General features: G+C 44.1%; 3 protein-coding genes across 3 annotated transcripts; 1 reads left to right on the top strand and 2 right to left on the bottom strand.

Annotated features, from left to right (window-relative positions):
• Positions 1–4,119: 4,119 nt before the first annotated feature.
• On the bottom strand, positions 4,120–4,945 carry LOC131285594 (uncharacterized). Its single transcript, XM_058314453.1, has 2 exons — positions 4,742–4,945; positions 4,120–4,674 (listed from the first exon to the last, which is right to left on the bottom strand). Exons 1-2 carry the CDS (start codon positions 4,943–4,945, stop codon positions 4,120–4,122), a joined length of 759 nt encoding a protein of 252 aa, XP_058170436.1.
• A 2,116-nt stretch (positions 4,946–7,061) lies between these two features.
• Positions 7,062–10,330, bottom strand: LOC131285617 (116 kDa U5 small nuclear ribonucleoprotein component). The gene is made up of 2 exons (XM_058314476.1): positions 9,187–10,330; positions 7,062–9,008 (listed from the first exon to the last, which is right to left on the bottom strand). The coding sequence occupies exons 1-2, from the start codon at positions 10,248–10,250 to the stop codon at positions 7,148–7,150; spliced, it is 2,925 nt and encodes a 974-aa protein (XP_058170459.1). The 5' UTR covers positions 10,251–10,330; the 3' UTR covers positions 7,062–7,147.
• A 748-nt stretch (positions 10,331–11,078) lies between these two features.
• LOC131286470 (ATPase WRNIP1-like) lies at positions 11,079–13,064 on the top strand. The gene is made up of 2 exons (XM_058315430.1): positions 11,079–12,193; positions 12,255–13,064. The coding sequence occupies exons 1-2, from the start codon at positions 11,136–11,138 to the stop codon at positions 12,952–12,954; spliced, it is 1,758 nt and encodes a 585-aa protein (XP_058171413.1). The 5' UTR covers positions 11,079–11,135; the 3' UTR covers positions 12,955–13,064.
• The last annotated feature ends 3,968 nt before the right edge of the window (positions 13,065–17,032 follow it).

Genomic DNA, 17,032 nt, shown 5'->3' with positions numbered 1-17,032 from the left:
TAAAATCTAAATTCGACACATTTGCACATAAAAGCAATTCATCTGAATGGAAATGGAAACTTGGTTGAAATGAACAAGAATTTAAATTAATATTTATTTGCGTTAATTTTAATAGATTTTTTCTGTTCCTTATAGAAGTCACCATTCAATTTCTCGAGTTGATCATTAAAAAAGGGATTTTGCGTTGTTTGATATTCTTACAAATGTGCAGCCCTTGTTGCTTTGTGAACCCTTAAAAATACGCTCAAAATAATTACAATTTTCAATTTAACTTAAAATTTTAATCTTAGTTTGAGAAAAAAATATCTATGCCTTTTTATATTTCTTCAAACCAATTGATGTAATGTAATGACCACCATTTGTTTAGTTTGGTTGAACGGTGTATTTAATGTAGAAGGTGAAGTAATACTTCGAAAATTAGAGACGGAGGAACCGATTGGAATTTAATTTGAAACACAAAGAGTAGAACCTGCATTGTACAGTTTCTAGGCTGTTATAATATCGCCTTTATATATTTTCTAAAGGTATTCCAACATCTTCGCTCATGCTCCCTGCCTGTTTGTTTTCACTACTTACAAAGTTCAGGGAGCCACTAGCCACATGCTTCATTTATTTATCCAGCAATTTTGCTGACAATGTGCTCGTCGGTTTTAATTTCACGTTCGTGGGTCCTCCTGGAACGTGCATTGCATGCTTTGGTTGTACATGAGAGTGACTAATAGTACTAAACCAACTCATCATCGAGTTTGTGGTTAAATTTCTATTTGTCCTGGTTTGATTCTATGAAACAGGGAAACTAGAAAAAAGAAGAAGGCCTTTAGTCTAGGATTATTTAGAAATAAGTTTCAGATATTTGCACTAATTGGAAAATGACAAAACCAAACATACAATAAACATTAACCTATGTCTGTCGAGCAATAAAAAAGGATTTTGGGGTGGATTGCAATAACACTTTTTCTCTCGTTGTACGGTGTTTCAAATCTGCTCCAAACCATTGCACTTGAAACTGAACTCGCTTGTCAAGGAAAGATAACCTATCGTTCAAATATTTCACGAAACTAGCAAAACCAAAATTGGCCGAAGAGCAATATCCATCCCACCCGGACTTCGATCTGGCCAGTTGCGGATTGCTACTCAGTTCCCTTCGGTTTGATTCAACATAGAGAAGAGGTTGAACCGGAGCTTTTCCAACCGGTGATGTCCGTTCGACTGCTACCACCATGCCGCTTCGCTGCTGAATTGATTGAGTGTTGAGTGAAAAAGGTTCGACTCGAAAGGAAAAAAGCAAAGCTTAAAGGCACGTCCGGTATGCACGTAAAGCGGAAAAAATCGGACACAGACATTCACGGTGGAGAGAGCGATGGTACGACGATGAAAACGACAAATCCTCACCCAGCAAACTACTGCCTGCTCCAGCCCAACGATGATGTTGATGATGATGATGCACTTCTTCTTCAATCAGAAAACCCCGATACTCCGCGATGAAAATAAAATGCATATAAATTGAAAAAAGCTACCGGAAATTGGAGTGAATATAAACAGGAATTCCGGTGGCTCGATGCTGCCTGATTTTTTTAACCCGTTTCGCCCCGAGAGCAATTCCCGAGGGTACGTTTGGTCATACCTTAATGTTGTTTGCTAGCAGGAAAAGATTTCTGACGAAATCGATGCTGGTTTGAAAATAAAAGCCAACGAAGCATGCAGTGAAAATGATCTTTCCCCCTGGGGGATGATCCATCCGAGTTCAGTTTTACCAAAAGTAGGAATAAAGTGTTGCTGTTAATGCCCGATTATAAATTAATGATATAATTAATGAAATAAATATTGGAGCAACTCCATCTGCGACACTGATTTTTTACGTTTTTCGAGATTCCTCGCTTAAGTAGTTTTTAACGGTTAGCAAGCAACGGTTTATTGTTTTAATTCCGTATTAAGGATATTTTATAAAAACTTGCTTATTTCACCATTCTTTCTCTTAGTAAATTACATCAACTGTTCTGGTTATACGCATCGATGACACTGACACCCTTAACGTAGGGTTTAAAAAGTAGGAAAAAATAGATTCGAAAAGAAAATGGTATTAACTCAGAACCAGAAATAGGCAAAATTAAAACATCCTGCATAAAACATCAAAGCTTGAATGTTCCTATTAGCTAAAACCTGGTTGTGGTGGTGGATACACCTTTTTGTATCCTTCATTATTTGTTAGATGAATAAAGACTGAAATATGATTATCCTTTTCGCCAGAAAAGGCCCCTTTCTATTACCCTTTTCCACAGTTTCCATAATAAAGTGACAAAAGGAAAAGGCCGCCCATTGTTAATAAAGGCTATTGAAAATGTAAGCGATCTCCTTTTCTCCATGTGCATCGAGCCAGGTGGTCAACAAATTATCTAACCCTCGACACCCCGAACAGCGCAGGTGACAAAAAACTAAGAACTAAACGTTACTTTGAAATTCCACCTCATCCTGTTGCTGGATTTTTGTTTTTTCTAACACAATTGCCCGGAGGGGTCGGATGTACGAACGGGGTTGGGAAACACATCATCTTTTTTACTCAGCATCTGATTCGTCATTTTCGCGACGAGGGCCGAGAGTGGTTGAATATAAATAACGTTGTTCGTTTCGTCCTACATTCTGTTTATTTCTGTTCTGAAGGATTCCTTATTTACCAGAGGTGCTCCCGGGAGGTACCATACAAAAACATATATCCCTGGGGTTTCAAAAAACAGGGAAAATTAAATTCTACACTTTTCATTTTTTCTCTGCTAACAGGATTGTAGGTGTGTTTGATCGGATGGCGAAGAGAGAACATCCGGTCGTGAAAACTGTCGACAAAACATAAAAAAAAACTATGTGAAAAGAACGATGGAAGGACATTATAGGGCTGGTGGAGGCCGGTTAGTGCCTTATATTAATTATTACGTTGTTGTTTAACAGTTCCATCCCTCGTTTACGCTTCACCAGTGGTGTTCAACATCTTTCCCTAAATGTGAGGATGATCTGAGTATCAACACCTGGAAGGAATAACTTGGATAATACAATCGAATGATATCCCCAGCAGTCATTAGTTCCGTTCAGGATGGTTTGATCCATCCATCCAAACGGACCTGCTTCACTAACGATAAAAAAAACTTGTCAGCGGAGAGCAAGGTAGCGGTTCCATCTACCCCGGGTCAGATTATTTATTCATTTCCACACCGTTTTCTCCCACTACACTACACTTCCAGGCAACAGTCCTCGTTCATCCGACCGGATGCGAGCGCACTGTGAACGACCGAAAAAGGCTTATTTTCCCTGCGGCTTCAACCGTACGGCCGGAAAAGCGAGCCCAAACCTGCGGTCGGACACTCATAATTGCAGAGTGTTTTCCGATGTTTGCTGAATGGAAAATATTCGATTTTCAGCCTCCTGGCTCGAGCCGTGTTGGAAGTGTCTTGCGGAGGTATTACGGTTGGCGTAAAACTACCATTCGAAAGAGTATAAAATTACTCTTATGATGTATAGTAACGGATAGTAAGACTAAATGATCCCTTTTATTCTTAATTGTTAATTACAGAAAAATTGATTGTTTGAAAACGATTTGTTTTGCTCTTCATGAATTGTATGGTTCTTAATTAAAACTAAACTGAAAAATTAGATAACTAATTATTTTCATTTTTTTTTATAAAATTCCAATTCTTTGCAAACAATAAATTTTCAAACAATCAAAAACAATATTTTTATAAAATTCCAATTTCTTTCAAAAACTCATGGTTTTACACATTACACTTTTCAAACATACCAAACGATGATGTTTTTAATTTTACTATTTTTTTTTATGTAGCACGACATTCCCCTTGTGGGACAAGGCCTCTCTCCGAGGAGAGTTTTCGGTGACCGAAAGACGGTATATTATAGATCGGTGGTCAGCTGTTCGTAATGTCGATGGATGCCAGACTCAGCGCTCGATCCCACAGCTGTGGCGTGGTGTTTCTTCGCGCTGCAGCTGCGCCATGGGCACCCCCATTTTAATTTTATTAATTGTTTTTAATGTTACAGGAAAAGGCAGTTCCCCTTTATTACTTTCACAATTCACAAACACTTCTGCCAACACTAGACATGTGGCGCTTTTCACGATCATTTCGGTCGGGAACTCTCCTCGGGCATCTGACAGGGAAACTTTAGCCACTGTTCACACTTTTTCTTCGACGCCTCGATCTGGTCCCACGCAATCTCGTCCCGGGTCATCCACGCAAACCGACGATCGTAGTACAGGTCGTAGTGTGGTCCGGTGGTCGTGAACAACTCCTGTTCGTTCTCCGATACGGCGTCCAGCATGCGCCAGATGCCCGAAAGCGAGTCCGTCTCGACCGGACAGAACGATTCCTCCGACACGACCGTCCGGACGCGGCCCTGTTTCTTTCGCTGCTGGGCCTGTTGCTGCTCTCGACGGCGCTTTTCCTCCTGATGGTGCTGCAGATCACATTTACGCAGCATCTCGTCGATGAACGAGCGAAACTTTGGACTGAAACCGGCCGCCGGATCATCCTGGCAGGTCTGGCATGGAATCGGCTGCTCGGGGCTCCGTGCCGAAAGGGGTTCCTGGCCGGCCAGTTCGTCGTACGCCGACCGGAACTCCGGCGTGAACTGATTCATCAGCAGCAGCTCATCGGTCTCATCGACTCCAGGTTTCTGTGAAGCAATCAAACCCTTCGTTAATCCACTCATGTCCTGGTTGATTGTCTTGATCTCTACCTACCTTTTTCCGCTGATCAAGTAACACGTATGATTCGTCCAGATCCGAGAACGGATCTGAGAGGGCACTACACTCCGAAGACTCGCCATCGACCGGACAACTACGGGGCATCTCGGAGGCGGACAGTGGACGCAGTATCTGAAAGATGTTCTCCGCGAACTGGCGCCGCACGGTCGGATCTTCGCTCGTGTTGGGATAGTCGTCCATTCCGATGCACAGCCGTGGCACGTCTGGACGTTTGGGGGCCGGGCAAAAGCGCATCGTTTTGGAATCGGAATTTGAATTCGCCTCCCGTTGTTGGATCGATAACGGGCGCTCTGAATTTTTTCTGCCGGTTTTGCAGAATGATAAACTTGACATTCCCCTTGCACTACTTTTCAGCGCGCGGGTTGAATGCCGCCGGTTTTGCTACCATTTTTTATTTACCTCCGGGTGTTTCTTTGCTGAAAGGGAAAAAAGCGCAAGCATAATAAGAGGGTTCAACAAACATGACGGCCGGTGAAAAGTTAGTCAGTTCGCTATCATCATCCAGGCCGGTGGAGCTCCATGGAAGGAGGTAACAACCTACGACAACACGGAAACTTTCCCCCTCACGGTTCAATTCGTTTTGCAATGCAGGTCGTGTCCTTTCCCCCTATCGCCTTAGTGCCTTCCGACATATCTATTAGCATGGGAATGCAAATAGAGGCATTTTTTCTGAAAATGATGTTTAAAGTGTAGAACTCAATTATCAGTCAATCCGCAGCTCGTGAACTATCCCTCAAGGTAGTTAATAATGTTCGTTACTATCATGTTGTAATTGGCAAAACTAAGTATTGCAATAGATTTGCTAACATAGTTGTATAATTATTTCAAAGTATTCACGAGCTCGCAGGTACGGTTTCATAGCAAAACGTTGAAACATACTTAGTTTGTGATTAAAAAGTTCATAACTAAAATCGTTATAAAGGAATAAAGATAGAGTTGGAAATGGTTTTAGCATGTTTCAACATATTTTCCGATGACAAAATGTTAGACTAGGAAACAAGTGTGCCTTAGAAAACAGATATTAAAACACATGTTTCACAAGAGGGGCTATTTTGAGATGAAAAATGACGCTGCCAACCGACCTCGGAAAAAAATTAATATCCTTAATCTAATACCCAAAATCATTCCTTATTCAATCTACAGCATAATAACTAACGATCAAAGAGGAAGATAATACATCAACCAATTTCATTAATTTTATATATGGTAGATAAAACAAACACAAACAGTTAGGGCTAGTTGGGGCAGTTAGGAAAAGCAAGCTTAGGAACAAATAATTGTTTTTTTAATTTAACTAGGTAAAACGGCCCGGTTACACGGGCCGGTTACACGTTACAGGACCCGGTTACAGTGTCCGTTTACAGGACCCGGTTACAGGGCTAGGTAACACGGCCAATTTACAGGGCCCGGTCACAGTGCCCGTTTACAGGGCCCGTTTACAGATCCTGGTAACACGGCCCGTTTACAGGGCAAGTTTACAGAACCCAGTTTCAGGACCCGTTTACAGGGTCTGGTTACAGTGCCCGTTTACAGGGCCCGGTTACACTGCCCGTTTACAGGACCCGGTAACAGGGCCCGTTTACAGGTCCCGGCTCAACCTTATGGATGTAGTTTTATTATTAATTTTATTCTGCGTTGGTTATTTCGTTCATCACGTTTAAGCACCACCTTTCCCAATAGTAAATGCAATGTTCGAAAAAAATGTTTCCATAATCACGAAAACGTTTCATTTCCCTCCTATTACAAACTTTAAATGAAACTGTGCCTGCAGATTTCCGCTTTGCTTTGTTTTATTTTCCGGCAAAGTAGCCATCGATAATCAAAGTAACCATCAACTACCAAAAATTTGCTCATCAAATCGTTCACCCGATCAGAGCGCAACAAAAATTTCCCCTTCATCCTTAGTATGCTTAGCAAAAGCTGAACGCGTGGGATAACCGGTATTTTTCAGTGCATCTCGTTTTCGCGCTCGCTTCGCTCGTTCGTTGCTATATTGCTATCTAAGCGTAAGAAAAGCGTTACATCAGTGCATCTCGCTTACGTGCTCACTTCGCTCAATCGTACTGTCTAATGGAACCACTCAGTTAGCGGAGTTTGTATACGGGATTGCTCATCTACAGCTCATAATTATATTCAATCAGTATACAACACAACACAATTCAGTCGATTTCTAATGAGCAGAGATGGACATTTATTGAATAAAATTTATTTCATGTTTACACTATGAAAAGATGTATTGTTGTATTCTTACACGAACATAAAAACTGAAAAAAGAGAAAAGAGAAAAGCAGCGCGAAGTGTTATTCGTTAAAGGTAAGATATTGATATTGAAATGGTTGGATTGTCAATCCGAAATGTAGCTACCTTTTCAGTAACTTTTGCTTAGATCGGATAGTTCAGCAGCACATCCTGTCGTGCCAGTTCGAGCAACATGGGGTCGTCAAAGAACTTGTTGATCGATACGTCCTCCGAGAGGCCCTTTCGGCGGCGGGTTTTGATCATGAATTCACGTGCAAGGTGCGTTGCCGGTTGCGGCTCGAGTGGCCGTATGACGATGCTTTTGTCAAGCGGATCACCCGGTACGATCTGCCAGTGGTGAAACACGGACAGACAGAACGCCTGGCCCTGTGTGTGCGTCCGCAGGTCCGTCTCGAAGCCGAACGAATCGATCGCCGGAATGAACGCTTTGATGAGGTAGAGCGGCGAACCGGGCACGGGTGCGTCCTGCGTGACATGACCTCGACGACGCGCCAGCACTGTGTACACCGAAGACACGCAATCGGCTGGCGCTTGTACCTCGACGAACAGATACGGTTCCATCAAGCGCGGTGTTGCCATGAGGAACGCGGAGTAGGCGACACGACGTGCCGTCGGAATGATTTGACCACCACCGCGATGCAGTGACTCCTGTGCAATCACGGCATCCAAAATTTTGAACTTTACGTTTCGAATCGGTTCCTCGCAGAGCGGACCTTCACGCGTGCCCCACTGGAAACCCTGCACGATCGAGTCCTTTACCGCGCCGAGCAATGTCTTGTCCACCTCGAACGGCAGCGTGTCGTCGACCAGAATGTTCGGGCCCGTATTGTCCGGTCCGAAGGCCCAGATCGAGCGAGCCGCCAGCAAATCCCACTGGTAGTTGACCTGGAAAAATTCGCCCAGCTTCTTCTTGTTCCAGCCGATTGAAACCGTCTCGTTTTCGATGTCCTCCGCCAACCCCTTCTCCAGCGGCTCAGCGATCATCGTAATCTTGTTCTTCTTGTTCGGTGTCTCGGCAAAGCACTTCAGAGAGCTCGTTTCGACCACACTCTCGCAGAATGCCACCACCGGATCGGCCACCTTGATATCGATCTCCGAGTACATTTTGCGCAGATCGTGCATCACGCAATCGAGGTACAGCTCGCCTGTGCCCAGAATCACGTGCTCACCCGACTCTTCGACGCGCGTCGATAGCAGCGGGTACGACTTGTTCACCTTGCGCAGCCCGTCCAGCATTTTGGGCAGCTCGGAAGGATTCACCGGTTCGACGGCGATCTTTATGACACTCTGCGTGTTGAACTTGAGCGGCCGGAAGATGAACACGTCCTCGCTCATCTGCACATCGGTAATGGTGGCGGTCTTCACGATGCACTGATCGATGCCCTCGATCAGCACCCAGTTACCGGCCGGGACGCGATTCAGCTCAATCTTGTAACGCGCCTCGTAGATCCACAATCGCCCGACCTGCAGCACCCGGCTGTCCTCCTCGTCAAGCAGCGAGTAGTTCTCACCAAGCACCCGCACCTCCTGGCCCGCGTGCAGCGTACCGCTCATAACGCGCGCCTGCACCTGGAAGAACGTGCAATCCTCCGTTGGGTACATCTTCGAACTGTGCACCATAAGCTGCGCGTTCGCGTCGCAATTCAGCATGTCCTGGTAGATGCCACTTTCCCGCACTCCCGTGTAGATATGGTCAATCTTGGTCTGAGCGTTTTCCAGCGGCGACCGGATGTGATCGACGCACATCTGTACGAAGCCACAGAAGTCGCCCACGAACCGATTGCAAATGGTGCGCAGCAACGGCCGAATGTTGCACTTCATTTCCTCCGACGTCACAGGGATCTGCAGCTCGGCGAGTGTGTCGGCCAGCGTAGTGTCCACGTCGCCGACGACCTGAGCGAACAGTTTGTACAGCGGTTCCAGAATGAACTCCACAAAGCTTCGCTGGGCTGAAGTGTGTGCCGGTTTGCGTGTAAATTTGCGGCTTCATAATTTCAATACGGACAAAGAAAGATAAAAGAAATGTATATGTATTACACAATCCCTTTTTAACATATTGTATCTTTGCTGGCATTTTGTTGCTTTGAAAAACCGACTGCTTTTGCTCGTTGGCATAGCAACCAATGTCTTTCATAGACATACCATTTTCAGTGTATACTTACGTTTTACTGTGAAAGTACATGTCGCCCCATAACCGCTTTGCAAACTCTTCCACGTTTACCTCCGGGTACGTATTGGCATAGAGGCGAGCAAATGATTTCAGCGTGAAGCAAATTCCATAAAGTGAGCTCGCAAAACACACATTACCCAGCACGGGCGAGACCGGTTTGACCGTGGAGTCACCGTGCAGCGTGAGCAGTCCGTTGATCTCCTCCACAATGTGTTGCAGCTTGAAGTACGCGTCCTGGGGAGGAAGCTTCAGCTCAAGGATCAGTCGATCAATCTTGTTGATGCACACGGTGAAGGAGAGTTTCTCCTGGATTGCATGCTTTAGCAACCGCTCCGTGTTCAGCGTGACACCCTCGGCAACGTCGACGAACAGCACGACGCCATCGCACAACCGCATCGAGGCGGTAACTTCGTCGGAGAAGTTGACATGCCCCGGTGTGTCGAACGTGTTGATTAGGAAGCTTTTTCCTTTAACGTCCTGTAGCACGAGCGTCATCGGGGTGGCCTTTATGCTGACGCCCCGTTCCTGCTCGGTGAAGAGCGTATCGGTGTAGCGAAGGTTTCGCTCCTCCATGCTTCGCAACTGGGGGTGCGTTTGCCGCACGAGACAATCAACAAAGGTCGTTTTGCCGTGGTGCAGGTGCCCTATCAGGGCGACATTGCGTATCAACGTCGGCGTGTCCATGAGGTCGGAAAGAAACTCCATCTTGTACGTCGTTTGCGGCAGTTCTTGCGTTTTGAGCTGAAACTTCATCTTCTTGACCGGCTCGATCAACGGTTTGTCCAGCGGCTGAGCATCCTCCTCTTGGACGATCGTTTCCACCTCCTCGCCGTACACCTCCAGCGAGGTCGGATAGTAGCGTTTGTCCTCGTGCAGCACTACCGCTTTGGACGACCGTTTCTCTTCTTCCTCCGGCTCTGGTTCGTCCTCCATCGGCTCCTCGTCTTCATCTTCCTGCTGGTCCGGTTGCCCGTAGATACTCTGATCGTCGTCACTGTCGCTTTCCAAGTCCGGGCCGATGTAGTTGCCAAACTCGTCGTATGAGGCCGTATCCATGATGGCAGGTTTATGTTTTTCTTGGTTAAAATTTGCTTTCTAACCTGTATCTAGAAACAAACGTGCTAAACTTTCGCGGTAGTCGCCGCAAAAACACCAAACAATCGATGAAGTTTTGAACTAGTGATGGTCACTACATACAACGCATATGTAGTAGAGATGCTAGGTCGGAGTTGGGTTGTTTAATTAAATCCGATTCTACAAGAAACAATCGAACCCAATTTAAGAACGCTCCGTCTACAGACGATTTATGAAATATATGAGCATGATTTAAGAGGTATTCCAAATCATATGATACTTTATGTTTGACTATTTACAATTTTTTAAATAAAAACTTTCTATTCTAATTAGGAACCATATTTCTTACAGCAGCTTACAATGGAGTACAAGCCAGTGTACACGTTGTAAAACGAATAAAAAGAATGTTTTGCTCCAAAACCCGGAGCTTATGAAAGAGTTAGCTCTTTTCCTGTTTCGGATTGGAATGATTTGATCCCTTCCCGGAGTACAATCAAGTTCGGAAACAGTGAGGCTGCAGCAAAACTAGTTTCCTTCACCGCCATTGTTTTGACAATACGGTCCAAAATTAAAAGGGCTTTTGTGATCCCGTTTGAGAAGGTTTTACACACTTTTAACAATTTTTCTTGATTTTATTTTACATTATCACAAATAATTCAGCATAGTGCGTAGGAAAACAAAAGTAATGCTACCTAACTGTCAAAAATGTTTCTGGCTGCGGTTACCTCCCTTTCACCCATCTTGATGTTTTCTGTAAAACTGCGTGCTTCATACGTCATTGGAAAAATCGCGCGTTAAGTTGCAAAACAACTCAGTGTGTGAACTTTGAATGACTAACCGGTAGTAGCGGCCCAAATCTCGTAACAAATGGCGGAAAGCGCTCTAGATTCGCCACAGCCCTCCACATCGGCGACAAAATACCCCTGTCCCGTGTGCAACAAGTGGGTTCCCGACACACAAATCAACGAACATATTGACCAATGCCTGAAAGACCCCAACTGCGAAGATCCCGGCGATTTGCCAATCGTCATACCCAGTTCACCACAGGAAGCGTCCTCCAGCATCACATCAAGCGAAACAAAGGAACCGAAGCGTACGTTCAGTATTTTCGAGCGAAACAAAGCCTCTGGATCGGCTTCGAAACGGGCACGACGGGAGTCACCAGAGAAGAATGAAGCTAATCCCACAATAGAGCAGTTGGAACAGGACATTATTAGTATTGAAACGGAAGGAGAAGAGGAGGAAGAGCATCCAAAACCTAGCACCAGCAAGCAACAGGCCAAACAAGATGATTCCCAAAATGCTGCTAGCTTACCGGTGGAGTCGAGTGTGCCACTGGCGGAACGGGTACGGCCAACGCGGATCGAGGATTACATTGGTCAGGACCAGGTAATGGGACGCAACACGATGCTTCGTCGGCTTTTCGACAACGGTACCATTCCAAGCATGATCCTGTGGGGTCCACCGGGTTGTGGCAAGACGACCCTAGCGCACATCATCGCCAACCACTGCAAGCAAAATGTCGACAGTCTTCGCTTCGTGAAGCTATCGGCCACGATGGTAGGCGTCGCCGAGGTGAAAGACGTGATAAAAGTCGCCAAAAACGATGCTAAGTTCAAACGGCGAACGATTTTGTTTATGGACGAAATTCATCGATTTAACAAGGCGCAACAGGATCAGTTCCTTCCGCACGTTGAATCGGGCACGATTACACTGATCGGAGCGACGACTGAAAACCCCTCATTCAGTTTGAATTCGGCGTTGCTCAGCCGGTGTCGGGTGATCGTGCTTGAAAAGCACTCGGTCGAGAGCATGATGCGTATTTTGGAGCGTGCCTTACCCCAATACGGGGCCATAATGGTCAAGGACAATAACAACGAGAACGACCAACTGCCTGATTTAAGCCATTTGTCTTTCGTGCCTCGGTACGTTTAGCTTAAGTTAGAAAAATGATAATTTTTTCACGCAGTCCTTTTTCCTCGGCAGGCTCATACTAAAGGAAGATATCATCCGCTGGCTGGCGGAGACCAGTGACGGTGACGCCCGAATCGGGCTTAACGGCCTACAGCTGGCCCTGCGATCGTTTCAGCTCGATCTTGGAGTGTCGGAAGAGACGAGCCCACAAATACTGTCCCTGGAGGATGTCCGCGATGGCATCAAGAAATCTCATCTACTCTACGATCGCAATGGCGATCAGCACTATGACATAATCTCGGCCTTGCACAAATCCATCCGTGCTTCGGACGATAACGCTGCCTTATACTGGGCAACGCGCATGATCGCTTCCGGTGAAGACCCACGCTACATTTGCCGTCGCATGATCCGGATGGCAAGCGAAGACATTGGCATCGCTGATACAAACGCCCTCCAGGTAGCTACCAGCACGCTGACTGCCGTGCAGTCGATCGGGATGCCGGAAGCGGACGTTATCATCGCGCACTGTGCTGTCTATCTGGCACGGGCACCAAAAAGCCGGGAAGTGTACGAAGCGTATAAACGCTGCCGTGCGTCCATCGACCAGTGGAAAGGGCCGATGCCAAGTGTTCCCATGCACCTGCGGAACGCGCCCACTAAGCTGATGAAGGATCTCAATTACGGGGCCGGGTACAACTTGCTGCACAAGAACGAATCTGGCTTGACTTACTTGCCGAAAGAATTGGAAGAGGAAAACTACTTCTCTGATTGAGAATGTTAACACATTGTTGCCGATGCACGAGGCTTTTCATACAAATGAATTTATTTTCTTTTTTGGCATAGCCATTAACAAACGCAAATATATATTTGACATAAACTCTACATGCATCATAAGTTATTTATTTCCCACATGTGATTACAGATCAAATACACAGGATTGCCTCCTCTTGATGATTCTAGATTTCATCTCTCCAAGGACTCCATGGCCACGTCGTTTCTGAAACGAGTATCAAAATCAAAAACTATTACAAATTTATCGATCAAAACGATTTATCTCTAGAGGGATAACATGGAAACTTCAGAATGGTGCATTATATTGAATCAAAGGAAATTCATCGAGTAAAAAGGGTAAGCTCGTTCATCAAAAGTTCTACAAAATTATTGCGCTCTTTAACGTACCTTGCGACTTGGAAGACGCTTGTGCATTGCTTGATCACTCGATTCCGCATCGGCTTCTGAAATAGAAAACAAACGAAATGATGAACCTTGTACAGGAAATAAAGTAATATATTTTGCTTTTGCTGAAGTTGTGTCAGATAGTGGTGCAAAATTATAATCATTAAGTCATCGAAAACTTAAGGTTATTTTTCATCATAACAGTTCTGCGTACATAAAATAATAGTAATGTTTCCTACCTTTTGAAAATGACTAGATGGGAGGCCACTGTTGGCGTGGGATTCGAATACCAGTAGCGAGGATCGAGGATTTACACCAGCAAGACTTATTTAAATCTTGCTTCTTGGGCGTTCAACCGCAAGCTTATTTGCCAATATAGCCCTCTATTGATCTTAGGACCAACTACCAATTCCATAATAGCGTTTGTCTGAGGATCACTTTCTGAAAAACAAAACAAAAGAATCATTATTCAACATGCACGAAAAGCATTTGTTTCTGATGAGATTGCAAGAAAATCTTCAGCGTGGTGCATTGTTTAGAATCAAAGTATATTCATCTGTAAGTTAAGGGTAAAATGCAGTATCATCATCTTTACCGAGCATAAATAGATTATTGGCAATGTTCAACATACCTTCTAAGTCTCTTCAGCTGTTAGTGCATCGCCAGATCAGCTTCTGAAATGGAAAACAATGAACAGATGAAAATTTTGCAAAGTACATTAAATTGTTGGTGATGTTTCAAGATTTAGCTGCGTCAGATAGTGATGCATGTAAAAGTTTAATCATGCGATTCATAAAAATTGGGAAATTATCATCATAAAAAAAAGCTAACGGTAGTGAAAAGAAAAAATATGGTTCTTACCTGAAGCACATTCATTTCCGAGGCCAAATGCAATCAGCTAATCTGTTCAGGAAATACATGGCATAATCCACTTTCGCAGCATCTGGAAGGAAGTAGAAAAGTTCTCTTTAGATGAAAGATCGTTTTAGAAGCCTATAAAATGCTTTTCTCCATTAGAATTTCAGCATGGTGCACGGTATAGAATCAGTGGTAATTCATTGTAAGTTTAAGGGTTTACGCGCAATCATCAACGTAGCTGTAATAACTTAAATTTAAGACAAGCTTCAACATACCTTGCGATTTTCCCATTGATCCATGAAGGAGAAGTTTTTGGCAATTTTTTCCTGAAAAATGAATGAAATAAACACTTTAACGTCTCAGTAACATAAACGATGTGAATAAAGAGGTGGATTTTGAGGGAAAACTGCAACTAATGCTTGTTTAACACGTTAAGCGATACGGCGGTCCCGTGGGGCCGACAGTGTTCTTCCCCGTAAGTCGGCGTCGGTCTGCTCGGACCGACAGAACCCGTTAGGTAGGCCGGCGTTTCTACGAATTGCTGGCAGAACGGAAAGCAGAGCAATTTGGGCATAGCGCTTAACGTGTTAAGTAAAATAACCCCATTGTAATACACGTGGTTGTGAAGCTCTAGCTATAATTGAACATAACCTCGAAATTAAGGAATTTTACAAGTGCATAAAGAAACCCATATGATTGTAATCATTTTAAATCTATAATCGAGATTACAATTGATATGAAGAGCATGAATCATTGAATGGAAAATTTTCTTGACAAAATTTGCCGAAAGAGTGAAATTACCAAACCAAAATCTATTTGGATGTGTCTGCCAATGCCGGCATGTTCTCCACCTATACTCGAACGTTTAATAAACGTAACTATAACAAATTCACATTATCGAGCTTTCCACAAGCAGTACAGACTCCTTTACTTCTACGCTCCTTTACTTCTACGTTATGCATTTAATTCCAGATAAATTCCTAGCTAAATCATAAATGAGAACAAATGGAATATGAACTGATCTTACCTCCGAGATGGACGACGTAGAAATGAACGAGATGTACAGTTTTCCATCTGACAAACAGTTTGACACTTTCAAGAAAGCAGTGAAGTGCCTAGTGGTTCCGATTGAAAATGCCTAATGAGTATTGTCGTACTGAAACGACTTGAATGAGCAAACGGTATAGAAATTTCCTATTCGATTTTTCTACCAATTATATTTTCATCTTTCATAAAATTCTAGGTATATTCTGATCTGAATTATTGTAATCCGACCGGAGAATTGAAAAATGCTGAATGTCATCAAACCATTCACCAGGCATATTTGACAATGACGTTTGTGAAAATCAAGAGCGGTGAAAGAAAGAGGTCACTACATGTATCTCCCAGGAATAATTTTAACAGTCGAATTACGATTTTATTTTCTTTTTACGCTGTCCCCTAGTAAAAATATCTTGACTGATATAATAATCATGATAAAATTGAACCGTATGTATAGTATGTATGGAGCTAAAGGCGTTAATACTTCGTTTATATTTGATTTCATTTTCTAATCTAACTGTCATGGCTAAAACAATGGCGATGATCAAGATATTTTGTGCAACCTCCCTCTGTTCACCGATCGTGGTCGCTATCGATTGCCTGCCAAATAATCGGAGGTTCAGCTTGAAACTCTTGACACTAACCTGTCAGTCCGTGGTCGAGTCGGAAGAGAACCATTTCTGTTGTTTTCCTGCGCGACCGAATATATCTCCGTTTTTTTCGCTTTTTACAACGTTCGTGACTGCATCTGAAACGAAAACCAGTGGTAGGTCGGGCTAGTAAATGGTGTTCCGTAGGAGTAAGAAATATAGAAACACCATTCGCAAAACCCGTAACATATTCTCGCAATGAGTTGAAAAATCGTGTCTGCGCGAGAACAAATAGTCTTGACCTCCCGTGCACCGGAGTTGATCAAGCGAAAAAGCAAACGGTACCTTTCGGAGACGGTGGACCACTTTTGTTCTCGCAGCTAGTGAAAAAAAAATGGAATCAGCCTACTTACGTCAGTAACCAAACTCCTTTGCTTCGATGCTGTTTTACCAGTACCGTAAAACAACTCGCTTGTCGATGTAATATGCTAATTTCGATCCAAGCAAGCTGGGAGTCCAACAAAAGGGTTTGTTCGTAATCAGTCGTGCTTTCGAGATTCGCCAGTTTTCTTTGCATCTTTTCGTGAGAAAATTCTACAACTTCGACAGTGGATGAAAATCAAATGTCAAGGAGCAGCAAATCGTAGTGCCAAAGGCGCGTGTGTATGTGGTAATTTTCGATTTAGGCGTATTCGTCGTATACTCTCGAGCGGAGCATCGCACTGGGGTCTTGCCCCTGGTTCAATCCTCCCCACGCCCCAAAAAGGCTTGGAGCAGTACGAGTGAAAAAGTGAAGGTGGCTACAACTGCCGGGCGGAGACTGCAGAAACGGCGCTCATAGCAGAAGGGAAGAGGGGCCTTTCGTTCGTACTGGAAAAAGGAAACGTCGCCGACATTATAGACAGGGATTTGGCGAAAAAAGAGGAGAAGGAGACGGTTTGGTTCGTTCACATTACGGGTTAGAAGAAACACAGGAAGCAGGAATTGACAAACGGTACATTGATAGAAACGTAGGCGTTTGGAAAGTGGAGGGGACCGTTGTGCAATTGTGTTGCTGCAGTTCCGTGCCGTGCTTCATAAAGTGCATATGAAGTGTGTGCATGAAGTTAAAACTCTTGATTATGCTGCTCGTAATTTATGAATCCATCATTTACAATACTTTTGTTTCACATGCGCTGGTACGTG

Source organism: Anopheles ziemanni, chromosome 3 (genome assembly GCF_943734765.1).
Source record: "Anopheles ziemanni chromosome 3, idAnoZiCoDA_A2_x.2, whole genome shotgun sequence".
Classification (NCBI taxonomy): Eukaryota; Metazoa; Arthropoda; class Insecta; order Diptera; family Culicidae; genus Anopheles; species Anopheles ziemanni.
Note: the sequence above shows the minus strand (reverse complement) of the source record. Positions and strands in the feature narration are given on the sequence as shown.